Source organism: Haemaphysalis longicornis, unplaced genomic scaffold (genome assembly GCF_048455015.1).
Source record: "Haemaphysalis longicornis isolate Haplotype H1 unplaced genomic scaffold, Haemaphysalis longicornis Haplotype H1 scaffold_9, whole genome shotgun sequence".
In the NCBI taxonomy this organism is placed as follows: domain Eukaryota; kingdom Metazoa; phylum Arthropoda; class Arachnida; order Ixodida; family Ixodidae; genus Haemaphysalis; species Haemaphysalis longicornis.
Genome location: NW_027526460.1, coordinates 142,138,898 through 142,166,053, shown reverse-complemented (window position 1 = coordinate 142,166,053; position 27,156 = coordinate 142,138,898). Strand labels below are relative to the sequence as shown.

General features: G+C 47.0%; 1 protein-coding gene across 1 annotated transcript in view; it reads right to left on the bottom strand.

Annotated features, from left to right (window-relative positions):
- Window positions 1–18,520, bottom strand: part of LOC144152552 (solute carrier family 41 member 1-like) — a 52,055-nt gene extending 33,535 nt beyond the window's left edge. Inside the window, exons 1-4 of the mRNA XM_077683850.1 lie at window positions 18,415–18,520; window positions 11,765–11,810; window positions 7,826–8,007; window positions 670–904 (exon numbers count right to left, since the gene is read on the bottom strand). Coding sequence (XP_077539976.1) covers window positions 670–904; window positions 7,826–7,902 — 312 coding nt within the window. The 5' untranslated portion in view covers window positions 7,903–8,007; window positions 11,765–11,810; window positions 18,415–18,520. The remainder of the gene's footprint in view (window positions 1–669; window positions 905–7,825; window positions 8,008–11,764; window positions 11,811–18,414) is intronic.
- Window positions 18,521–27,156: the final 8,636 nt, after the last annotated feature.

Below are 27,156 nucleotides of genomic sequence, written 5' to 3'. Positions count from 1 at the left end.
CTGAGTACCTTTTCCGCCTTGTCTTTCAGACGGTAAGTCTGAATGTGGGGAACCAAGCCAGACTGCTTCTTGGTACTGCTTCTTGGCTTTCCGTTGCCAGCGTACAAATTTGCACACGGCTTCTCCGTTACTTTTCCAATTTCATCCGTGCTGATCCGATCACTATGTTACCAGTTTTAGCTGCAAATGGCTCCTCCTTTGCTGCCCTTCCCCTCAGCCCATCAGTGTCGTCAACCTCTGCCCCGTTATATGCGATGACATCGCTGATCTTGCTCCTGCTAACCAATTTTGATAACTCTTCCAATTCGATCGCTCCATCATTCTTGACAATTTCATTGGGAGGTGGCATTCTTTTTCACTATCGCTTGCAGTGAAAGGCCCAAAAGCATGAAGCATGCTTGCAGTACTGCAGCTTAAAAATGCCCCAGTCGTGTTTTGTATAAAAAGTGAGAGAGAGAGAAAAAAACTTTAATGAAGACCAGCGAAGTTCGCTGAGCCGTCGTGCTGGCTTGCTACGCTTAATGATATAAGAAAAAGAGAAGCAAAGCAAAAAAAAAAAAAAAAAAGAAAACCAAAAATGAAAGAAAAAAAAAAAAACTATAGAAATGAAAAGAGGTCTTTGGTGCGCCCAAATTTTCAATCCCAAAACTCTGCCCAAAAGATGCTGACCTTGGTGGCCTGCTCCCCGCACTCCTGCTCCTCTTCGCCGAGCAGCAGCTCCGGCCGGGGCCGGCCGTCCAGGGTGGTGAGTCGGGGCAGCTGGCCATTAAGCAGCGTGGCGCTCTCCGAGTAGAGGCTGCCATCGGGCGTGCTCGCCACCCCGCCAAACAGGGCCTCCGAAGGGGTGCGGCTGAAGCCCTCGTTGGCCACTCCCCCGCCCAGGGACAGCACATCGGGCGTCACCCTGCCAACACGGGAAAGGGGGGAGAGGGGGGCGCGTCACACCACTACGCACTACCCGACTGCATCTAGCCTTCACACAAGTGTTGCACACGGCCCCCTAACGGCCAGGCGAGAATCAGCAGACACCAAGCTGAGCTATGTATACCCCTTTCTGCTTGTTGACACAAGAGTGACATCAACTAGCATTAAAAAGTAAATTGCCATTCAAATTTTGTGGGGGACACTGACTATAGGGTGCAAACTACTGCTCAACCTCTTCAATAAGGCTAGGGAATACCTGCTAAAACAGAAGATCGGGCGAGTTGGTGCATTTCAAAAGAATAAACACAGCTTGAACAACAAAACACAAGAAAGGAAGACAATAGCGCTGTGTCTGTTTGTTCTGAATTGCATTTGGTTTTTGCACTGTCTATTCTTTTAAACTAAGGAATACTACTCAAGACATGCCGACATTTCAGCATGTTCTTTTTGACAATAAAAAGTGTGCAGCACAGTACTCCACACTGTGGGACCCCATTTTTCCTGCGCGTGTGTTCCAGCAGGTGATGCTCTGACTCTTACCCAAAACATTCCTTCAAACACGTAGCTGTCTAGCGTGTTCAGCTTGTTTCCAGACACCTAAAATTTCAGGTTGCACAGGGTGCATAATGCCAAGTGGTATAGTACACCTCATCAGAATAAAAAAAACAACTTTTATTTTATTTTTCTATTACTTTTGTTTACATTTTTGGTTATTTTTTAAAGCCACTTGATCATACTAGTAAGGTTTTGCTGTATGTGAAAGTGTAGCCCAAATGTGTTTTGCTGGCCTTTCAAGGTTTCACCAGACCTGCTAATGAGAGGCAAGTTACAAGTTTTTTGTCCCCAAGGTTTGCTTACCCTATCCCAAACTCGCACGTATGTGCGAGTCCCTGAGGATACGAAAGACCTCCAACTGTTGGCATGTCAGAGAATGCTCTCTGTCATTGTTTCAGTGGGCTTGAAGGCTATCAAGCTCTGCATAGCTGGGTACCTGCGAAAAACAGCCCCCTGGCCTTATTTGGCTCCACTTGTGGAAGTCAGCACTCTTCATTCCACCAGGACCTGCTAGGCTTAGCCAAAAATCCACACGTGGAGGAGTAAGGGAAGGGGGGTGGGGGGGGGGGGGCGCAGTCTACACGAGTGTTTTCCTTAAAGGGGTCCTGAAATACCTTCCGCCGATGCATGGATGTACATGTACCCGAATAAAGCAATGTATTTGCAATCTCCTCCCGCAAGAATTTTGTTAAAGCGATGAGTATTACCTGAGAAATCGTAAATCAAAAACCGCGCATTATCGTCGCTCCGCGTTTCCTCCTCCTTTCGACTTACTCTCCGCTGTTGACGGCGCGCGAGCCTTGCCTCCCATGATGCTGCGCTCCGCAGCGGTGACGTACTTCCGCTATTGCGCTGCTCAGACTGTCGTCTGCTACGGGCAAGCTTTGTTGACACCATGAATTCCGCACTCCGCTCAAGGCTGGAAAAGCGAACGAAAAATCTGGCCGCATGTATGCGGCGGCCTGGCCTTGCCCTTTCGCGGTGTACGTTGCTGGCGGCACATGACTTTTTATCGGCGGCGAACTCGCAGCCGCACGGGGAGGGTCGTGCGCTCGTTCCCTTGATGCACCGCGCACTGTTTATCCAAAAAGCGCCGTATCAGATGTGGCCCCGCTGGTGCCGGGTCTTATTTTGCGGCGGTGGTAATTCCTGCCGGCGGCATGTGAAAAAGTCATATTAAACCGATACAGAACCCGTGCACAAAACGCTTCAATCATGTGACCAGTTTAGGGTGCCTGGATGTTCCTCCTCGCCCGCCACGGAGGGTTGGCGAGGAGAAATATCCAGGCACCCTAGACCAGTTCAGCTTGGGGCGACGCGTGGTGGAGAGCGGCAACGTTGGCAAAAAAATGCTTTGCCGCCATGGAGGAAGAAAAAGTTAGGAGACGGCATGACGTCACGCAGCTAGCCTTCACAAGCCCAGCTCCGTTGAAGCCACTCTCTCCGCCGTTTCTCTTTCTCAAGCCGCCGAAGTCGGCCCAGCACGTGACCTCCATGGTCGGGCGGGCCGGCGGCGGCGGCGCCGGTCTCCGACTCCGGCGCATCTCTCGTGTTTGGTTGGCGGTAGCTTTTCTCCGTCCTTCCTGCATTTGTCTGCTCGGTGATCTCATGCCCGCGTGCGCGCAGAAGTGTCGCGTATGTGTGAAAGACAAAAGCCGTGGAAAAAAAAACATAGCAGGCTTCGCGACAACGGGCAGCATGCAGAGTAGTTTCGAGCAGACGAAATTGAAGAGCTCGCAGCGCCGGAGCGATGGGGTCACGTGGTGCAGTGACGCCTGGGCCGACTTCGATTTTACTTTTTATGTATAGTCTTCACGTTTCTCCGGTAGCGCCGTCTCCTAACTTTTTTTCTTCCTCCATGTTTGCCGCGGCTCTGAGCTTTCTAGCGCTGGAGCGAGCGCCATTTCTTTGACAATCTCAAACATCGGTTGCCTTGGCAACAAGGCACAAACCACTCCAGAAGTCAGTTACGGTTGCGTGATCCCGGTTCAGCTTGGGGCCCCACTTCGCGACATGTGGGCACTGCAGGCGTACCACTCACTCCCATTGGGAAGTGCGAGATGCGTTTGGCATTACAGGAGGCGATGGTGTGTGTGTTGTGGACGCCTTTGTTTCGCGATGAAATGCGACGTTGTGCTTCTGCGGGTGGATAATGCTTCCCATGGTCTGGATTATCTTTCTCGAGCGACGGACGACTCAACCTCGCATGGGGTATGTGCAGTGTGCGTAGCTAAAAGCCATCTGCAGGGCTTCTGCGCCAGAGTTAAGTGACTTGCTGTTCGTCCCCACAAACCGCGCGCGAGGTGAGTACTGAATTTACGACGGGCAGGAGGCAACCCATCCTCTGTCAATCGTGGTTCAGACTTTCAATGCGTGTTGTGACGTTGTGTTCGTTAGAAACACATCTCTGGATTGTTTTGAAGTTGAATAAAATGTATGCGTCAAACCAGGGCATTCGGCTCAGGGCGTTCTCTGCGATTGCACGAAAGAAGTGCCACGGGGCTTCAACGCTTTCTTTATGGAACGTACTCAGGTAAGAGAATATCCATGTCGTGTTATGGCCGTGTTGCATTCAATACAAACGGTTAAGCGTTTGTTTTACACTTGTGTCGTTTGTCGTAAAGTGCCCAAGCACTCCGGCACTCCGCTGGCAGATCAGCCGGCGAGCCGACGCTGAGCAGACGACTCATCTCTTTGCCGGAAGTGCGTGAAAAAGCCGCCCAATAGCAGGATGTCTAGCTCATGACGAACATCTGGGAGGAATCGATGATGTAGACATGTGAAGATGGCGGCGTCCAAAAACACGAACGGAAGGGTGAGAAAAAAACGACAAACTTTGCAACAAAAGTGTGAGCTTTCCACTGCGCGTAAAAGAGTAATACTTGGCACAGAGGACGTTGACGACCCAATCTAACGATTGCGCTACTTCATTTAGTGTGCTCAAAATGCCTTTCAGGGCCCCTTTAAAACTTTTATTCAAACAGTGAAGTATTTATCTGGACACTCCAGAATGACTGGGAAGTGGTCGCTCCCATTAGGGCTGGCACCTACGTTCACTCAACAGATGGAAAAGTACTGGACCTGACTGCAAGTGTGCATGTGAATGCGTGTTGTGTGCAAAGCCAGAATATTTCTGGTTGATTTTTGCTAAATCGACGAGGTCCAGACAATACAAGGAGACTTTCAATCAATCGACCACGGGCATCAGTTCCTCAAGGTCCCCGGGGTTCATTTTGTGCATTTTTTAAGGGGCCACAAGGACAACAGGCAGCACCCGTCTACTTAAACTATCCTATTTTCACACGTGTAAGCCTCCCCTCCATTTACTAATCCGTACCCTCATTTCGTTCCCACAGAGAATAACAAAAGAATATCCGTGCATATTTCATAAAAAAGCAGTACCACACGATTTTGTTTCATTTACTCGGATAATATGCAAACCAATGGTCATAGAACTATCTTTTTAGCGGCCTGCAGGCAATGCCAATTGACTCTTTCAATTAAAAAGAATACCGCCAAAACCCATACTGCCGTACAACAAGGCACATGTCAGTGTCGACAATTACTTGTAGACAGCTGCTAGGCCATAAGAAGCTGCGCTCTCGGTTGTGCCAAGGGTGGCCCCTGTTATCCGATCCTCTTCAACGTTATTACTTCAGCCTCGTGGCAGCTGACCCTGGAATGGCAAGCATGCAAGCATGCTTATGATAAAGGTAGGATAATGCCCCACCAAGACTGAAAAGTGAAACTCCCCCTGCCCCCTTTTTCTTTTGCTTTTGACACTAAGCTGGCCAGGAAAGAAAGAAAGAAAAAAAAAATAGTGGGAATAGAAGGAAGAACATGATGGCGGTTGGCAAAGCGGTGAAGCTGCTTTCAGGGCAAAACTTGTGAATTACTTGCAACATGGATTACTGACGTAGGTTATATGTATGTGGAAGAATATAATACCCTTTTACAAGTTGTCCGTTTCCATTTGCAGTACCAAAAATGTTTTCACCGGTAAAAAAAGAAAAGTCATACTGACCAAGATATGTGTGTCAGCAGTGACTAACAACTGTGGTATTGTTGTCAACTGCCATGGTTGTTAAGGAGATAACAACCACAATATGGTTGTTAGTCAGCGCAAGTGTTTTTCTTCTTTCTTGTGACCCACCTGCCATACTCTTTTCCTTCCTTTGATCATGTACTAACCACGTCAAGTTTAAGCACTTTCGTTCTTCGATTGAGCCATTTATAACTTGTACTAAAAAAAAAATGTCAATTACGAAATCTAGCTACATGCGCGTAAACCAGGTTGTTTTAAAGGAACTCCATAAGAAGGCAATATACCGCTGTAAATTCACCCAATGATAAAATGGGCAACCTTTTCACGATCACCGCAATTATGGCTGTGCTACTCATGCTCATACTTAGCAATTAAAAGGATTTAACATGAGCAGCAAATCATGGCTATGACAGCACAAGCATAAGCCTCCATACATCTTTTAGGAGATGCAATGTGAGAGAACGGGTGTACACACAAAGTTGCATCACAGAATTCCACCTGAGAGAAGTGCTTTACGTATCTCCACAATTTACCGGGACCCTGCTACACCAAAACACCCTCCAATCTCCATAACTTTGTATCGTAACACGGCGGTAACCACGCTACCTCCACTCAGCAGTTGTGCAAAAAGCAAACCTTATCTTAAAAATACAAATATACAAGTTTTATAACTCTGATCCCAAATAAACAGCTGCATTGCGTGGCTGAAAATGTTGAAAACGGCTCAACTGAAATCACCCATAAAAATATATTTCGTTTAGAGTACTTACACCCTGGTTTTACGTTCTTTTTATAGCTTTGATCAATGCTTATAATCATGAAATGGCACTTTAAATACTTGAGCGCACGATAGATAATTAGATAGAACCCGATAAAAAAATGTGTGCATCCAGTTTTACCTCAGTTTTCGTTTCATCTGTGCTTTTTTTTTTTTTTTTTGCTGTTACTTAGCATTTAAAACTGCCTGTCACACACCGGGCAACAGTTTCCTCCTCAGCACGTCAATCATTCCATTCTGTGGGCAAGGCCTATTGCACTAATAGAGAGGAGCGTGCCTACGGGGGCAGTTTCGAATTTAAGAAGATCACGCCTCCCTGTCCGGGAAGCCTGAAAGGGTTCGGGCCTGCCACAGTGGCGGATATTTGAAGACCACTCTCCATAGTGGCATGAATGATGACTTGTATTGTGATTCTCATCTACATTATCAGCCCCTTTACTGCATGTGGAACTCTGTTTTCGCTAAGAGCACCACTCTGGCGAGTGGCGACACCAATAGCTGTAGTTACCTCGATCAGTTCATTATAACTGACAGCGCCATGATACTGCTAGCCGAGCCTTTACAGGTGAAGAAGTAACATCGCGAATTCCTGACACACATTACAAAATCTTGTTTACATAACCTAGTTTTTCTTTGTATGGGGAGACATCACGCTGACACCTATTTGTTGGGAATGTTCTCCTTTTTTATCATTTTCTTCAACAACTTTACAAAAATTTTTGATTGATATTTTTTTTTCGAACTATGATACATGAAAAAATTTATGAAACTGGCGTTGTTGGAAAATCCATTAAATACACTGCATTTTGTGTTCCTGTGATTAGTGCCTAACCAATCTTTTTAGCAGAAAAAAAAATGTTTTCTTGGACCCTTAAAAATTGGTCAGTTTTCCCACGGTCATGAAAGAGTTAACTACTTCAAGCTGACCTGCAGTCCAATTGATGCAGTAAACAACAGCTTGCAACCTGGCTCTTCAACAGCACAAACGTTGACCTCCGTACATAGACTGGTCTGCTTTACTGATTGATTGTGGAGTTTGAGGCGCATTGAGGCATTGAGGCGTGTCGTAGTGGAGGGCTCCAAACAAATTTTGACCACCTGAGGATCTTTAACATGCTCTCAAAACTCGACATGTAGGTATTTTTGCTTTTCGCCTCTACCAAAAGAGCCACCACCCATGGTTGGGAATTGATTGATTGATTGATTGATTGATTGTAGGGTTTTATGCGCTGACGCAACGCAGGCGATGAGGCACGCCGTAGTGGAGGGCTCCGGATTAATTTAGACCACTTGGGGATCTTTAACGTGCGCCGAAATCTCGTACACACGGGCGTTTTTGCTTTTCGCCTCCATCAGAAAAGCGGCCGCCGCGGCCGGGAATCGAACCCGCGACCTCGTTCTCAGCAGCGCAGTTGGGAATCCAACCCGCGTTCTTGGGCTCAGCAGCACAACGCCTTAGCCACTGAGCCACCGCAGCGGGGGTGACTGGCCTACTCTAGGTGATCAAGAGAGTGAGAGGGCACCTTTCCAGGGGGTGATGGGACGCTCCGCGGATCTTCTCCTGCTCCTCACGGGGCGGTGGGCTGTGTCCAGCAGCCATGGCGACGCGCTGCTGCTGCTACTTCTGCTGCTACGACGCCGCAGTCGGGCAGCCTCAGAAGCTGGCTCCACACGCAGCTCGGAGGGAAGTAGCTCTCGCACAGCCCTGCACCAAGGAGGGGTCAGCCCCACGTCAGGGAGCCCTTCTGACCAGGGCACGAACAAGACAGGAGGGGAACCTCGCTTCTTCCTAAAGGCAGCCAGATAACGTCACAAGCACCTGATGCACATTAAGCTAGCGGCATGTTTGGGAGATGAAACCGCGTAGCCACCGCAATCGGCATTCTGCGACACAGCCCCAGAGCGAATTGCGGCTGCTTTCATTTTGTGAATCGGGAGCCGCTGCCCTCTCCTTCCCCGCCACAGCTGAGAATGCTTTGTAGTCCACATTGGTTTTCGTTGCGACACTACCCGGTCGCTCATCCGTGACTGCCGCAATGGGTGTTTCACCTCCTATATATAATCCTGCTCGTGGAGCAGGGCCAAGTCAGCTGTCTCCTCTTCCCTCCCTCGAGCTCAGTGTTTACGAAGTCGACAAAAACGTGTGCGTACAAGAGGCAATGCCGAAAGCAGCCAACATTAACAGGAGGCACTGAAAGCAAGAAACCCCTACGTTAAAATTGATGGATTAGCTTACGTAGAAAACTGATGTACCTCCTATCAGGAGTAGCTTCTCTCCAACAAGCCAACAAGCAGCAATAGTGTGGAAGAACCTACTGCCACCACAGGCCATTTCTTGCATGTGACAAATGCTTAAACAGAAGAAATAGCATACATCTGCATGTTTCTAAAAACCAACCCAACAACCCACAAGCACTGCTTCTGTTGCAGTCTGCAAGCCCTGCTCTCAAAGCACTGTCTTGCGGATGCTGATTTCAGCTGAAGTCACTTTAACAGTAAATGACAACAGGCATGCCCCTACGCAAAAGCACAGCTCACACCTGTCCCATTCAAGAGAGTGGGAAAGCACGATGGATAATTTAAAGGGACGGACTACAAATTTTTTTCGCGTATATGTTCTTTAGCTCATATGAAAGCCAGTGTTTCATATAGCCCAGTAACCACAAGCAATTTATAAACAAATTGGCGGAAATAATTTTAATTTGGCACCAAACTTCCTGAAATCGGAAGGGTGGCAGTTTGTAGTGTTGAAACTTGACACTACAGATGTGTCCCTGTCCCGTGACCTGCAAACCTAGCAGCTACTGTAATTGCTGAAACGTTTATTATTCACTTATCCAAAAGCTTTTAACACAAGTATTTGTATAAGTTTAAATTTTACATTTATTTTTAAACATTATTTTGAAGATTTTTTTTTGACATGCCGCCCACCGTCACTAGGTTGTTCTTAGTGTGGCTAACTGAGCCTCCATGCCCAGAATCAATGGCAGTGTTCAGTAAACAGACCCAGTGAAGGAGCTTTGACGATTCTGCCAAAGTCAGGGGCATTTCTTCTGCCGAAATATTCGATTTCAAATTCCAAATACGCCAACGGCAGCTTAAGGAAAAAAAAAAAAGGACGCGCCCAAGGGGAATAGCACTGCCGATCTACACAACGTGAAGCCCGATTCTACCTATTGTCCATCCCAACAGATGGCACCTTCGTGCAAAATAGACTAGTGAATTAATAAAACACATAAAGGAATAAGAAAGCCTGCTATTCACACTTTTTTAGCCGGGGACAAGTTCTTAAATATCGCTTCTCCTGTCGCATACAGACAAAAGTATGTTGCCGCGCAACTGTGTGTCATGGTTGCCAGCATTATTTTGTGAAGGACACATACGACTCGTAGATCTAAAAATTTCTATTTAAAAATTTCTAGGGCGTTATCAGCAAAACCGTTTCTCGTCAAGGTGCTTTAAGTGATGCCCTTTCATTTGGGATAGAAAATATACACTCGACAAAAATCGGTTGTCTGTCCCTTTAAGGGCCTGGTATGATCCTGTTCAACCCATTGGGCGAAAGAACCACAACGCACTGAGTAAATCGTTACATCAAAACTGGCCACTGATATAAACAGCTCCCGCAGCTCATCAATAAAGGATTCAAATTTTTTACAGGAGGAACATGGAATGATTAGATGCTTTTAACATGTCAAATTATTTCCCAGACAGCGACCACCTCAATGGCAGTGAGTAAGCGAAGCGCACATGAATGAATTCAGACAGATTTCTGCGTAATCATCGCAACAACACCACAGGACTGAATGCAGCTGTCTCTGGATCTTTCCTAAACACCAAATATCGATTTCGAAAGCCGGTTTGTGTTGTAAAATTTAAATGCATTTCTAATACTTGACTGATTCCTATGAAATATTATGTATATGTCACCTCGTTTTTTTGTCAGGCCCCCGCAGTTCTACTGCATGATGTTTTGTACTGCCATAAATGTAAAAGTTACGGTCCTGTAAATAAGGCCAGTGACTGGGTGTACCAAACGATGGCACTCAGCTCAGGCCAGGGCATTTGACAGGGGACTTGCGTGATTTGTAGAGGCAATGTTATTGGTTACTTTGAGGTTGATTACTTCCTCTTCTTGATGACTTCACAGGACTGTGAATAAACTGGATGCCCATTTTTGCAGTTGGAGCATTTGGTTACATTATGGTTTGAGCTCTGAGTAGGGTGGTTATGTTCAGAACATTTCCCGCACGTTATTTTTTGTCTGAATGTGTTACTACAGTGTCAGTGGCACTGACGCGATTTGGGGACTTGGGGCTGGATTTGACAAGAATGAAAGTTGTACTGATGGATTCAGGTAAGGCGAATCTACCACAGTTTAGAATGATGCGCTCTGTCCCAATTTTTTTTCACATCACATCTGATCATTGTTTGTATTATTGCTTTAACACCGTATTCTCGCAGGCCTTTGAGTTTTTTTTTTTTTTCGTGAATAGTCTCATACCAAATATTACTTGCTTGAAAGTTTAGAGTACGGTGTACTAAGACAGTTACATTGAGGTCGCACATGCTTGCCTAGGTTAGCAGTTCGACTAAACCATGTTTCCAGATGACAACTTCTTTGCCTCGATAGTTTCTTCAAACAACGGACTTCTTGGATACCACTGTAACTGGTTCGGAAGACTGGATTGCTAAAAATATCAGGAAGCTTTGTACTTGAAGAAAATGATTTCGAGGTTTTCTTGCGGACCTTTTCAGGGGCCTGATTTCAACTTTGGGAAAATTTAGAGAAAGAAAAAGCAGTCCACGTGACATGAATAAAGAGCAGGGTATTTTTCTCTACAGTCATCAGAGCTCTACCGCGCACTCAGCAATGTCCCAGCAACTCCAGACTTCCAGTTTTTTCATGGCGGCATTTAGTCAGTGCTGCTGCCCCAAGCCCATCACAAGGCCCTTGCCCCACCATATCACGGCACAGTAAGCGGGCAATTCAAAACGAACACATCTAAGTTCCAACTCCTCAAAGAAAGCAGCAAAGATCCCCATCAGAGAAAAGTTTAGGCCAGTGCGTGAGCTGGCCACTCTTTTTAATAAAGCAAAGTCATACGTTTTCTTTGCGGTTCCTTCATCGCTAGTCCAATCTGCATCAGCAACTGCATTACGTTCCCGTAACATGCTAGTTGAAGCAGCCATAAGCCTGATGACCTTTACGTTTTTGTCAACACAGTATACTTTAACATAGCAGATAAACGAGTTGGGCTAAACGATAAAGATGTACCTCGACAAAAAACACAGAGCACATCCCGAGTATCTCACTCTGTCTGTTGTGCTGTTTTTTTTCCCTTTAGCATCAACCTAGTACAACGAAAGCTCAAGAAAAAAAACGAGATTATGCATAAAGCATGTCCACAAGCAAAACGCATGGCCACACGACTCACTCATCGCTCCGGGCACTGGCTTACCTTTGGTGAGTAAACTGACGTACATTCTATGAAGCTCGCGAACCGTCTGAAAAGCAAGGAGAGAGACACTGCTTCAGCACTGCTGCTCATGCTGATGACTAAATCAAGCAAAGCTTGACAACGTTTCCTTAGCGCAACAAACATACATAATTCAGTGCAAGGGTAAGTGAAAGTACACGCCACATGTAAGGCGAGTGAATTGTAGTAGCCAGTTAAACCAATTATTAAAACAAGCCCCACTTAACATGGCCGAACTTTCTTCCAAACACAAAGTACATTGCAAAACTAGCACAAAGAACACAGCACAAGGTGACAAATACAACGGTGACTCCCAAATCTTATTTTGATGCACTTCCAGGTACAGCTGTTGTCAAAATTTTTTAGGCCACGCTAGAAGTGCAAAGGCCACAAAAATTTAACAAACAATCTTGCCTCTCGAGCCGGGCTGAGACGTTTCATGCCAGAAAGCTGGAGAAAACACCTTTCTTTCTTGCTGTCATATAATAATTTGGTTGCAGTTAAATGTTGAGCTTTTGATTTGAATTCTATGTGGCCCAGAAACCTTTGGCGTGGCCTAGAAAACTTTGACAAGGCTTGTACATGCCCGTTTCTTACGACAACCGCAGGTACCAAAACGCGCATTTCAAGTCAAGCCCCACTATTAGCTTTCTTGTCATTCGCAACGAGTCTTTAGAGTGCCACCCATGGGTGTTTTAAAACAAAAGAGCACAGCGCGCCTGTCTGCACACTGAACACGAAAGTGGTTTGTTCCTGGATACACAAAGATTTGACTGAAGTCATATCCGTCACAGAAATAACGCCAGTACAACGAAGCAAGCGGCCTGTAAAGGGTGCACCCCTGCACACCGGGTCTTCTTGTGGGGAAGCAACCTTTAGTACTAAAGACTACGTTATACTTAAGGTTGTTTGTTTTCGTGTTTTGTATTTTAACACGAAATTGTTTTTGCCAGGATGCACCAAGATTTCCCCGACGTCATATCCGTCATGGTCCGTCATGGAAATGACACTAGTACACCTTTGCCGAAGTGACCCGCCAGCAGGACGTCGCTCGCCAAGCACACCCACAAGACAGCCGCTGACCCACAAATCATGCTCAGCTGCAGATTTCGCTGGACGTTTCCCTTTCGTGTTTTACCAATTCCTACGACAGAGGAATCAACTACACTTTTTTCTTCTACAATACACGGGAGCCCAGAATCCCAAGCTTCCCTATGAAACTAAGATGATGTGCCCACTGCCTGGCGTGAAACCGAGCAACCTGCAGATTTGCACTTCTAACAGTGTAAGTGAAAGAAGAATGCATTAAAAACACTTTAGTTTCAATTCCAACAATCACATAAACAGTCCACACCTCTCAACACAAGGTAGGCCACACGTTATGCATTATACTGCCAATAAGACATAATAACTTACATCGCGCAACAGGCTCTCAGGCTAGAAATTCTACTACAGCGTTTACAGGCTGTAGTTTCGATGCAGATTCAGCAGCTGGGTTTTTGACAACCTGTTGGAAATATATATATATATATTCTGTTGGAAAAAATATACATATTTTTTGTTTTGCTATGTTTTCCCTTATTCACAAATTGCCGCATATTTTGTGGCACCCACATTCAGTGTGGATACAGTGCAAGGGTGAGCAACTTTGCACGTTCAAAGGGGCTTCCGAGAACACTTGAAAAGCGTTTTTCAGGACTTTTCCCCTATTTTTGAAGTTGGTACAACATTTGGGAGACGTGGTGACCCTTTTCACTTCCTGCGAACCCTGGCAGAACACTCTGCCGACTCGCTGGGTTCCAAGAATACTGCTCTGCATTTCCGGCCCTACCTCCCCCACCGGGCCTGTTCTCTGGCCTCGGCAAAGAGGCTAACTGCCAGCTGCCGCAGCTGTGGCTGCGGGCGACGAGGGCCTGCAAGGCTGCGTCAAAGCCTCCCTGGGTTGCATGCAACTAGAGCGGGCTCCGCTTGCTTGCACTGATGTGTCATTTCCGGCCTCCGCTCGCAACATGCGCATCGTGCACAGGAATCTTGTGACATGGCCCAGAACAAAGTGAAGTGAAGGTGTGGAGGCAGTACACGTGAAACATGCTTAAAAAAGCCCTGAAGACAAAATACGCGTTCGTTTCATTTAAAAGACGGCTCTGTCCCGATAACAGTGATACTGATATCGCAAACTGCAAACAAATAATAGAGATACTAGAGAAAATTAACGAAGCAGTGGAAAGCCGGGCGACTGTAGTGCAACCTCTGGTCTCAGAGTGGAAAGATGGGCTAAGTTTTTCTTTCTTTTTTTTTTATTGCGATAGTATACCCATTGGCATAATAACTATGTTGCAAGTATACGTTAACTTCCATTTCGCGAAGAAACGCAAGAAGGGAGCGGTGGTGGGGTCCCCATATATCCACCGATGAAGGTCAGGTGGTCTACCAGGGTGGAGGCCTGTGCCCCAAAGGTGTCTCATTCTGGCTGCCTTCAATGAAGGGCACGTCCACAGTAATTGTTCTGTGTCCGCATTTTCGGCAGGAGCCGTGCAAAAGGGGCAGTTCTGCGCGAACGGGGCATGGTAGCGTGGTGGCCACTCCCGAGTAACAGTTAGTTGAAAATGGTTCACGCTGCGTTGTGTGCTCTCTTCTCTGGTCCCATTTTTTGCGCGCCACTCCTGTCATGAGCTCCGGTTCTATTCGATCAAACCACTTGAACGAAAATGCGCCGTTAAGACACTGACAACTATGTTTTCAGTGCCGCCCACGTGATGCCCCTCCTGCCCTATATATTACATTACTGCAGCGCAAAATTTGAAGATTTATCAATATTTTTTGCGTTTTTTCCATTAAAAAACACCTTTCGCAGCTGCAACACAGCCAAATGAGTTACCGAAGGCTAGTTCTTTAAAATTGAACAATGCTCATTTTGTCTACATGGCTCCTCTAATAAACAGGGCAGTGAGGATGCGACGAGAAGGAAGAGACAACATAAGATGAGCCACCCCTTCCTTTTGTCTGATCTTCACTGCCCTGTTCGAACAAGTTTCAGTGCTTTGGTAACCAAGTGGCCCAGCTTAATGTGTACACAGTAAATATGAACTAGGCAACCCAACTGAGTCAATGAGTCGACAACAGACGTCCCCATTCAATGCTACCATTCCAGCTGCGAACTTAAATGAGTCACAACACCGACTCAAATAACAGCGTCGACATCCCAGCCTGGATGATGGCCAATAAATGCGCATTTGGAACACTGCACCGAGTTGTAAGATGATCGCAGCGACAGCCTCCTGCCATGGGCCCAGCTGTCAGCTGTCAACACATCTCTCACGTCTGCCAAGGGTCCCAGCATGAATGTGACAGCAGTCGACACGCCTTCGCCTCTTGCAGCGAAGACTGCTACCATTGCTGGGCTTTCTTTTGGCCAGGCGTTTGCTGCTTTCGTGTGTGTTCGAAAAAATACACACAGAGCTTCCGCGGAGTGGCCCAAAAACTCCAATCAGCTGGTTGCAAGCTGTTGCTTGTGAGAATGGAAATCCCCGCCTATGGAGCCAACTTTTTCCCCAGGAAATCCAAGCAGCTTAAACTGGGAGTGGTTGGAGGGCACAGATAGGACAGAGGCAGCAATGGGGGTGGATACCCTCAGTGTGCCTGCAACCAGGCCGCCAGATCGCACTGATACAACGGCGCAAAAGAGATAGGGTGAACATTTCCGCCCACATATATATGCCCAACAGAAAGGGGCAAAAGTACGGTTGTGGAGGCTGAAAAATCCTGAGCCATCTCCACTAACGTGAAACCTGGGGAGGGGCAAAGCATGCAGTGTACAGGTGTATTCTTGGCACCTTGGCGTTTTTGCCAACGGAGATGGAACCGTTGGTGGGTAGAGGTATACAGCTTTGCTGTGAAGGTCGCTTGTTTTTGAAGCATGAAGCTCTCTAGCGCGAGGCGTAAATGAGTTTTCCGGTGTTTTCTTAGTACGCATTACGGTGTGCTCCAGGGCAAGGCGTAAATGAGTGTCCAGGTGATTTTTTTAGTACACGTTTGTTCTAGTGCGAGGCATAAACGAGTTTCCCGGTGTTTTAGTACTGTGACTACATGAGACGACGCTTACGACGACGACGACATGAGACACCGGCAGCCGCTTCGCTCTTAAAAGGTGACCTTCCTTACGTACGGATCACCATGCGCTAAATCCTTCTCCGTCATCAATACACCAAAAAAAGCAATGCAACCAAGGAACATCCCCATTATAAGTGACCCCAAGAAGCTGGAAATATATAAAATGCGCCGACGCGACACAGGCAATGAGGCGCGCCGTAGTGGAGGACTCCGGATTAATTTTGACCACCGGGGGATCTTTAACTTACACCTAAATCTCATACACACGGGCATTTTTGCATTATCACCAGGGTTTTCTTCCCTTCCAGACCCAAGATAAACATCGGTGTAGAAATAATCTTCATTAGAACAGGATGAAGAAGATGAAATGGATATTTTTTGGGGGTTGAAGGGCCAGCTATGCTTCTGTTGCTGCCACCGGATGCCATGCTTTCGTGAGAAAAGAAAATCATCAAGAGCATGCTTTCATCTGGTGGGCAAAACGCAATCTATGCCATAGACGAGCACTTGTCATCCTGAACACTCAAGAGGAGAACCGATTCTGGTCGGATGTCCAAAACAGTTCGGGGACACTTCTGCTAGGACGAGTCCTGCGCGTTCAAAGCACAGAAGGGGTGAAGCTCAACTGGTGTACACTGATCAGCAGTCTGCTGATCGTGGATCACGGACTGATCATGGACTGGGTGCTCCTTTGAAGACTAAATTGGCAGATTGACTTGATACCGCCGCTGACCACACTTAGCACGCAAATGTCACGGCTGCACACAGGATTCTCACTAAACAACGCGGTGACACTGAAAAACTGGTCCCATTTGCAGATATACAAAGCTCTGCCATCTGTCGACTCAGTTATTCATGACTTTTTGTCGCAGCAGCAGTCTTCAGAGAATCTTCCTCTGAGAGGCTTCAATAGTTCCTCTTTGCCTTCTTTTTTTTTTTTTTTTTTCGGAATGTATTATAATCCAAGTATCTTTTCTTGCTGGGCCTTAACACCAAGGAGTTTTGTGCACATTTATGACGACGCAAATGCAGAGGTATAACAATTCCACCCTCGTGCAATATTCGTACAGAGCAGTTGAAACTCCTTTGCTTGTCGCAGAGAAAACAATTTGCCCTGTTCAAACGCAAGACAAACTGCCCCACCCCAGTGCAAGCGCATCGGGGTACTACTGGCCTACGCGGAGCCGTGGCGGAGACGGCCAGCCGACAAAAGAAACGCGAGTAGATCGCACACCACTCGAGCTCGACAAGGTGACAATTCACCGCAGGCACTCCAGTCGTGAAGTAGTATTCACTATAACAGCGCGCCGATAAGGCGCGTGCCAAGAAACCGCGTCATCCTCGCGTTTATCTCCTGGCGAAACCAGCGGAGAGAACGCCGTCCTTTTGATCTTGACGATTCCCAAACGTGCGCTCACGACCGGCGACACCTTCGCTCTCTCCGATGGCTGATCGAGTATAACGCCGTCCATTCGAAGGACGCTGGGTTTGGCCCCGTGACCAGTCCGTTCCAGCACAGAGACATTACGGAGATATGCTCCTCGCCCCGTGTTAATCCTACTTTTTTTCTCTCTCTCACCGCGCAATTCGGAGAACGGTAGGAACATGCGCGGCGCACGCGAATGAATGAAAACTCGTATGGATCGGATGGCAGAGACGCGCTTGTAAGCACGAGCCAAGGAAACCATACGTTACATTGCTGGGCCAGTCGCCGAGAAACAGCACACCTGTCAACCCCCCTACCGCACCCCCCCCCCCCTTTTTTTTTTCTCGTCTACATTTACTGCGAATGAGAGCTCTACAGCTGCCCGTACGTGTCAAGTGTCGCGCGTGATCAGCTCGACGTCTACGTAAAGAAACGCGCTTTTCTGTGACGTTCTCACGACTTCCAAGGCACTGGGGAAAACCGATCACGATACACTGAACACGAAACGCAGGCTAACTGCATACGCCGTATAACTGTTGCACAACGCACGTTGACTCGGCGATACACGGCACGTCTGGACATGATCCGGACGTATCCTGACATGATGCAGGCAATTTACGCGGATGAACTATTGTTCGTGCATCCCAAAGTGGCAATACACTGTTCGCAAAAGAAAAAGAAAGTAACGGGGTGAATACGAAACAAGCGCACAAAAAAATTACGTGATTTAAAGGGAGCAAGGAGAGGTCACCGCCACCCGAACGCGGTACCGTTAGTTCGGACTTCGTCGGCTCGTGAACGCGAGCGTGCGAAAAACTTCCAGTCCTCGAAAACGGCCCGTCGTCAAGCCGTGGTTCGCAGCCAGCTCAACGCCGCTTCTGAGAACGTATGAACGCATCCCCATTCAACGCCAGCACATCACAGGCAGCGCAGCACGCACTGAAACACCGGTGCGTTACTTGCCTCAGAATAATTTTCTTTACCTCAAAATTAATGTTGGCAAAGATTATAGACGCCTAACTAGATCTGTACGGCACACATGGGAACAAGTAGAAAGGATTTACAGCCTTAAAAAGCCATCGCAATGCGGACTCACCGAGGCCTATCCGAATGGACCGGTTGCTTCGGTCACCTGGCCATTGACGGCGCTCACGGCTCACACTCGTAGTCATCGCAACGCGGCAAACCCTACGCATTGCCTACGTCACCAGTAGCCTCTCTCACGATAGGCCCATACAACGCACCGTTTGAGCATGTGGCGCATGCAGCCGTCATTGGCCCAATCGATTTTTACGTCACCATGTTCGCACTGTCACAGCCTCCTTTACAAAAATGCCTGCTCAATCATGTACCGTTTCCCGCGCACGGCTTTGCCTCTAGTTATAAAAAGTTCCGCTAGGTAGCCGCTTGGTATTCCAATACACCCTACGGAGCCGAGACAAGTGCGCCCGCGCCTCCATGTTGACGCGGCCGTACGCGTTTTTAGGTTGCGTAGGTTTAGGTATGGTGGCACCCTACCTAGGGACGTACGGTGCTGAGTGCTCCTTGTCACCACCTCATTGAAGGGTGGAGAATCTGGTGGAGAGACAACCGCGTCGTCTGCTATGGCATCTGTCATTGCTCTTTCCACAACTCCGGCAGCGAGATGCAAGATATTCTCGCATGTAAAACCATTCCGTATTGACAAAGATGTTGGCACATTTAGATGTGAAAAAAATTGCGCTGGCTAAGTACGCAAGCACGAAAAAGCGGGTGAAACGCACCACACACGCACACGGAACCACATCCGTATGCGTGCGCTCCGCGCCCGAGTACCCATGTTTTTTCTACTTTTAGTCAGCGTTTTCAGATTAGCCTAATCTAAAACGTTGCTTTTAGTGCACAGCACTTTGGCGGCCGCTACTGTGGTTTGACATCGCCGCCGGCGTCGTATTAGAAAACACCGGAGGAAAGGGTGGCGAAAGTGTGAGCAGGACGGCAGTATGCTGAACCCGCACGAGACGCTCCTCGGCGGCGACGCATGGCGAAAGTGCGAAAGTGTTAGGGGGAGGCCGTGAGACATGTTGGAAGGTGGCGACGCGCTGCGACATTACGCCATAGCAACGCGTGTCGTCGTGCCCTCAAAGATATGATGAGCGCGCACTTCCTGAGACGCAGTTCGCGGTCCCTTCCTGAGACGCAGTTCGCGCCGCCGATGCAGAAGTTCCATTGCACTCAGGAGTGAGTTCTGGGGCGGTATTCCCGAGTTTTGTCCCTTTTGCGTCCCTTTCAAAAGTGTCCCTTTTGGCGAGCCCTGATTGGCTAAAAGCAAACAAACGGAAGTGACGTAACGCAAGCGCGGCAAACCTACTGCCAACGCCCGCTGCTTAACCGGAAGTACGTCACGATGAAAGGGACTCGAAAGGGACGTTTTCAAAAGGGACAGTTACGAGAATACCGCCCCTGAACAACGAGTGAGGCTACCGGTGGATGTGCTTCGCGCCCTCCTCGTTGCGTGGCTCATCCTAACCGCGGGACATTTGCGCGGGAGTTTCAAACACGATTTACAGCAACATGCTCGGCAGCGGACGTGCTGCAAGATAACGACATAGAGTTCCTGTATATGCTCCCTCCCGTAGGGAGCATATACAGAAACTCTATAACGACAGAGTAGTGCGCGCCGCCGGGCGTTCGCTGATCACACCATAACTTCCTGAGACGGAGCAGATATACACCGTGACCGAAAAAGACTGCAGTTCGCACTTCGCACAAATTCGTCAGCCACTTTTTTGGTGTCTCTTTAACTAATTAGCAGAGTATTTCAACTTTTAAGAGGTTGCAGGCTTAGAGCCTCGCTTCCTGTTTGCTATAGCTCTGTCGTTAAACGTGAGCTGCGAATGCACAGCGTCTAGTAAGCGCGTTCAGTCTTGCGTTTCAAAGAATGTTCTTGCGGAAGAAATTTAAATGGATCGCCCTTTTCTGCACCACGCATGTCATATTTTGTATTTAGCAAGCATTCTTTGCCGAGTACCCCAGCAACAAAAATTGTAATGTCTTGAATATGGGTATCATGTGTCGGAGGGAAACAAATCGAAAACACAAAAACTAAAAAAATGAACAAACAAAATCACGGAGGTATATCTAAACCACCGTCCTCAAGTCAATAAAATAAAAATAATGAAATTGTCTAAAAGCGCCAACCGTGTAATGCCTTGCAACTGTGCAAAAATGCATAATTGACCAAACAAATAATCAGTATAGTAGTGTAGTGTAAAGGGGGGGAGCACTTGAAGAAGAAAACTTTAAAAGAATCAAGAGAGGATTACAGGGAGTCAATTTTAAATTAAAAGTGACAAATGAATGGGTGCCTGCGCCGTACTCTACAAGGCCTCCGAATTTCTTTTTTTGTTTTTATTCTGGAACATCGAAAAACCGGCTAGTAGTGAAGGCAGACGTCGAAGACATGTTTGGTTGGTCTGTGGAGCTTGCGACCGAAAGATAATTTTGAACACTTTAAGGACAGCCAGCGTTGGTGGTTGATGGCTGATTTTTATCACCTCCCCCCCCCTTCCAAAAAAAAAAAAAATTCTGTAACTGCACGGATATCCTCACACTTAAAAAAAGGTCGTGTGTCACTTACTAACATGACACTAACCAGTTACTTGTCCCAGTATAAACTAGTTACTTAATGGATTTGACTAACTGGCCACGCATAACCTAGCAAAAAGCTACGCGCGACAATGTGGATCGGCTGAGCGCACAGTTCGACATAGACACATTCAACACGCACACATCTCACTTACACAACAACTATCAAATCAAATCAAATTTCAGATTTACACATTTATGTATTTACATGTCACGTTGCAAGGAGAGAGGTCAAAAAGCCAGCACAGGCGCTGGCTTGACGAGGACCCTACCCCATGTACACACGTCGACGGCAGCACAGCACTGCCGTTCTCTAATTACAAAGCAAGTGTCATATGTTTAAAAAAAATAAAAAAATGAACAGAAACAAGTCGAACCTCAGTCGACCAACCAAGTGCGAAAAACGAAAAAAAGACATGAAAAAAAAATGAACAGAACAATTTCTAAACGGTACAGTAAACAATGCACAGTTCATACGAAACAAATATGCACCTTATTTACATCCTAGAGAATTTCACAACTTGCGCCATGGTACACCATAAAAACAAGCATGAATGAAAGTACAGATAACACGTATGCACATTTAGCAGAAGAGTGTCAAATCAACTTGTATTGCTTCCACGATTTAAGCGTTAGGTTTTCTGGCTGTATTTTACATAGGTGTAGTTGGTTTAAGTTGTAAGGTAGCTGATATTGCACTCTTTGCTTTCCGTAGTTTGTCCTGGAGGGGGGTAAGCCAATGTGGGATGCGCCGGAGCGTTCGAGTTATTGTCTTTTTTGTTAATTTAACAGTATCCACCACGAACCTACTACCAGTCTTCATTTCCTTTATGTAGTGTCGTACAAGTATGTATGAATATAGGCGTTTGATCGGAATCGCGGTATAGGTCTTTAGACGGCGAATCACGACAGCGGTTTGTTACATTTCGTAATACCTTGTTTTGCCATGTTTGCAGTTTGTTTAGATGACTTTGTGCAGTCGTCCCCCATACCAATAGAGCATAGGTTAGTTGACTGTAAAACAATGAGTTGTAAATAAGCGATTTCACATTTTGCGGAAAAAATTACCGGACCTTGCCGATAACCCCACACGACCTCGAAAGATTAGTTTTTACTTGATCAATATGCGGATCCCAAAATAAATGCTTGTTCAATGTAACACCCGGGGTTTTGACATTCGGAACACAGGGTATTTTAGAGCCACCAAGGAATAAATTCACATGGCCGCGCATTATTGTGTCTAGTTCTGAAAACAACTGATTTAGTTTTTAATGCCTTGATAGCTAGGGAGTTAGCCTTACTCCATTCATGCAGTGTTTCCAAGGCAGTATTTGCAGCACGTGTTAATTCTTCGGTGGTATTAGCAGTGAGGAAAAGGCTAATAGTGTTAGTATAACTTCGCTGCCTTAGAATTACACCTGCTCTTGCTTTTATAGCCAGCAGCGGAAAGTCCTCTGATAGAGTCAGTGCGCTTGTCGCAAAAATCAAATATTTTGTCGATAATTTTAGAATTATGCATGTTTATGTGAGCATATACAAGTCAGCATGCGGATTTGGAAGAACTTTTTAATCGTAATTTGGAGTGTGAAAAGAGCTGTAGTTGTTACGTGCAATAATTCATAGAATTTTGTTACTGTCAGTGAATGTTAGTGTCACTGTCAAACAACCAACTTATTACATGGTATCGATGGAAATTGGTTTTGGCTTATAAAACTAACAATAAAAGCACGACGGTACTTTGCACAGCCCATTTAAAGCGGCACTGCCACAAAAATTTTGCATCTTGTTTTTTTTTTGTTGCAATAAGTAGCTAGTGACCTACTTATCACCTGTAGAAACCTCATTTGCTTCAGCGTGCGGCGGTTGTTTAATTAGAGGCATTTTCAACGCGGCCAGTCGCAGTTTCGGTTTCAGCGGGTGCCGCGAAACGATGGATTTTGTATGAACAAAGCTGACCACGTGACCGTCGGAGGTATATCACAGAGCAGAGATGCCGTAGCACTGTCGAATCCGCGTTGCCGGCAGTTTCTGCGAATGCCCCCACCTACTGATCTCGTGAGCCGCTTAATTAAAAAGCGACCGTGGACGTGACGCAGGCGCTGCGAGTGCAAATGCTGCCGCGGCTAGAGAACGACGCACGACGCTCGAGACAGTGGGTGGCAAGACGTGCGCTGGGAGCAGCCGGCCGGTCTGCCTACAGGTCCGCCTACAGATGTGTTCGGCTTAGCACTGCGGCGGATATTCGATTGCCCCTCTCGTAAGCGGTGCAGATGACAATTTTTAATGCAACCCGCCATCGCATGCATCATTAACTCCTTTCTCATATAAGATGCCGTGGTTGGGACTTGGGTCCAATTTCGTGCAGCGTTAACAAGCTATCACTTGAGCTACCTGTGCCGGCCTGCGCTACTTCGCGGACGTGGCCGCCGTGTGCACAGCTCGCTCAGTTGGCTCAGTGGGCTTTTCGTGTCTCCGGCGCGTTTTCGAGTCCGATGTAAATAAAAAATTAATAAAAATAGAGTGCCTGGAATTGCTGTAGAGCTTTGGTCGCGGCCAGCTGCCCGATGAGCCGACGAAATAACGGCGACTAACACCGACGAAATAACGATCGGGTCGTTCGTTCTCGAGAGCAGAAGCTCCGCCCTCCGATTGGAGCGGCGAGCCGGCGAAAAACGCCGGCAGTGCGGGAGCGGCCAACACAAACTTGTGACGTGTTTGGATGTTGTTTATTTACAAAATATTAATGGGATGTCGATTGCGCGAGGTCCTCTGCTGGCTGCTCGGTTGCATTTCGCACACTTTAAAATTGATTTTAAAAATGTTCTAGTCTGTATTCGCCGCTGATATTTTGCAGGTAATGTATGTGTGTTCACACCAATCTATCTGCGAAGTTATCTCGCCTTCAAAATTTTGTGTCAGTACCCCTGTGTGTTCACACCAATCTATCTGCGAAGTTATCTCGCCTTCAAAATTTTGTGTCAGTACCCCTTTAATATCCTCCTTTATACAACGCCACCTTGAACATGGGGAAATACGTACCTAACCCACATGAGTCCCATTTATATCTTCTTCAAAGGACCCTAAAAATGACTTGCGTGTAACACCGCATGGAATCCGTTTCCTTCCAGTCGACAAACAGGACAGTGTGTCGTGTGATATAATAATACTTTCGGGCCTCCACTACGGCTGAGTCGCATCCACAGCGCCGCTATGATGCCTATGTGAAGACTGCCAGCAAGTACTTCACTCAGAGTGGCTGAATGCTGAAAGACGTAATTGATATTCAATTGCCGGAGTTTGCATCGTTACCCGTTCTGGAGGAATTGTCGCGAATCGGTGTTTATGATAGTTTTCGCCCACCAAAGTTTGGTAATAGGGAGGGTAATCGCGGGAAGAGTATACTCGCCGCGGTGGATCAGTGGAGGCGTTGTGCTGCTGAGCACGAGGACGCGGGTTCGACTCCAGGCCGCGGCAGCCTCTTTCGTGGCGGAGGCAAAAAGCGAAAACTCCCGTGTGTACGAGATTTCGGCCCACGTTAGAAGATCCCCAGGTGGTCACGATTGATCCGGAGCCCTCCACAACGGCGCGCCTCATCGCCTGCGTTGCGTCGGTGCGCTAAACCCTACAAACAATCAATCAGTATGATAATAATTTCGTGCCGTTAGATATGGCTTAGTCATATCCATGGCGGTGCGCCACTCTCATGCTGATGCGAAGACTGTCAGCAAGTACTTTGCTCAGAATGGCTGAATGCTGAAAGATGTAATTGACGTTTGCGTGGTTACCCATCTTGGAAGAATCGTCGCGGTTCGGTGTTTATGATAGTTTTCGCCCACCAAAGTTCTGGTAATCGTGAGCGTAATTGAGTGTGCTCGTGAGCAGAATCGTGCTCGTCGTGCAGACCGCGAAATTCGCCAGGCTAAAGTGAAGGCCAACAAGCGACAAAGGCCTCAGTTGTGCATTGCGTGCTTACCATCAAGTTTCGCGTGCCTCCCCTTTTCGTTTAGCAAAGGAATGTTTGATTTTTTTTTCGCTTCACGAACGTCACTAAACTTTGCGCATTTTGAAAGCTAACAATACAGAACCACATTCTTCAGGGTACAAATCTTGTCGGGGCTCAGTTCTCGCTTCGCGATCGATTTGCGACGACCCGTCGATGGACCATTCAGCCAACAGCATGGTTGACACTGCTTGCAAAATATTTTTGGTTTACAAAATTTGGTTTGGTTTGGTTTGGTTTTGACTGTGGTTGGTTCACGGCGTTGGAGGCAGATTTACAGCCTACCGGTGTCTTTCAAAGGGAAAATGGCAATTCAGTCTAGATTCGCTAGAATAGCTTTGAACTTTGGTGCATTCTCGCAAGGTGAGCAGTGTGAGTAGTCTGTGGGCCTCATGTCGGGAAGCTTTTCTGGTGGCGCTGTGTGGCACGTCTGATTGCGGCTCAGCCGCCTCGGCCTCCATGTTGCACAGTCGGACGCATCTGGTCGGCACGACAAGACTGTGTCAAGCGAGCATGGTGGCTTACGGCCATAGCGGAGGAAAAAAAGGCGAACACCCCGTGATTGATTGAGCTGCGGAGTTGTAGGCGTAGGTTACCTACGGAAGAGAGAGAGGGGGGAGAGAGAGGGGAGAGGGAGGGGGGGAAGAGGGGGGGGGAGAGAGAGGGGGAGAGATAGATAGATAGATAGATAGATAGATAGATAGATAGATAGATAGATAGATAGATAGATAGAGAGAGAGAGAGAGAGAGAGAGAGAGAGAGAGAGAGAGAGAGAGAGAGAGAGAGAGAGAGAGAGAGAGAGAGAGAGAGAGAGAGAGAGAGAGAGAGAGAGAGAGAGAGAGAGAGAGAGAGAGAGAGAGAGCGTTTGTATTGGGTGTTCCCCTATTTCAGGAATGCGTGCGCCGTCTTGGCTTGACTGGCCCTCTCGAACAGCAGAAGTTGATGTTGAAGTAGGGAGCTGGACTGCAGTATCTCCCACTGTTCAGGGGATGGGGAAAGGGGTGATCTCTCCTGTCACCCAGACCCCCGCAGCCTCCTCTTAATTTTGTGAGTGTCAACAATCCACACAATTCCCTCCCTTCTCTTTCCTAATAATAATAAAAATTCCTTTATTTTCATCTTTGAGATGAGGGAGGCAAGAAAAAGGCTGTACGAGCAGCTTGACTTGTTCCCCCATCCCCCCAAAAAGTGAAGTACATATGGCACGTTCAAGTTTGAAGCAGCGTACAGTGAAAACAACACGGAACAGCACAAATGAGAGAGAAAAAAAACATCTTAAATAAGTGGAAAACAAACAATCAGCAGTTTTCGCAATAACAGGAAGCGCGCAACAGTCGCGGTTACAGCCATTTTTCTTTCTTTCTCGTAATCATCACTCATCACAATAACAGAAAGAGCGCCACAGGCACACATTTTTCCACGAGTCAACGAAAAACTAAAAGAAGAAATAAAGGAACAGTTACGTGCGGAAGAATAATATATTGCCGATGCCAGGCGTGCACACGGGAAAATGCATGCTCTACAATGTGAGGCGATATCTCTTGATCCAGGAGAATTCATACTTGAAAAAAAAAAAAAAAAACAGCGCATGAAAGACAGGGGAAAGAAAAGACAAAAAAAACAGCGCTGCACTCACAACTGACGTTTTTTTATCGAAAAGGAAACATACGTACAAGAAAACCGCGCATGTTAAGTACTACAGACGGAGACAATGCGCATGTCTGCATCTCGGCAAGTTACACGCTGTGAAAGATAAAAAACTTCCGTTTTGAACAACGTCACTGAAGGTTGGCTGACGCAAGATTCACAATATTTTTATATGTAAACCGCCCATAACATTTCCCTTGTGTGATGATCACCATGTTTTGAACAAAACTGTGGTGTCAGAGAAAGCAGGTGTTCAACCACACGAATCGCAGTGGGGAAGCAAATTCGAAAGTGAAGAATGAGATCTGCGCATGCGTTTGCAGGAGGAGTCGTCATTACTTCTGGTGGTTCGCTCTATACCGCAGATATCGCTTCTGACGGATGCCGTATATAGGGACACCAAATAGATGCTTGGGCCCTAGGGCCCTATTCTCGACTGCACGAACTCCCAGGGAACTGTGAATTTGCCGGAAGCCTTTTCTGATTGGCTTTCAATTTTAGTCCCGTTCTTCCGGTTGACAAAGCGGTTGTGTGTGCTTCGTCATTTTGATGTTTCATGACGTT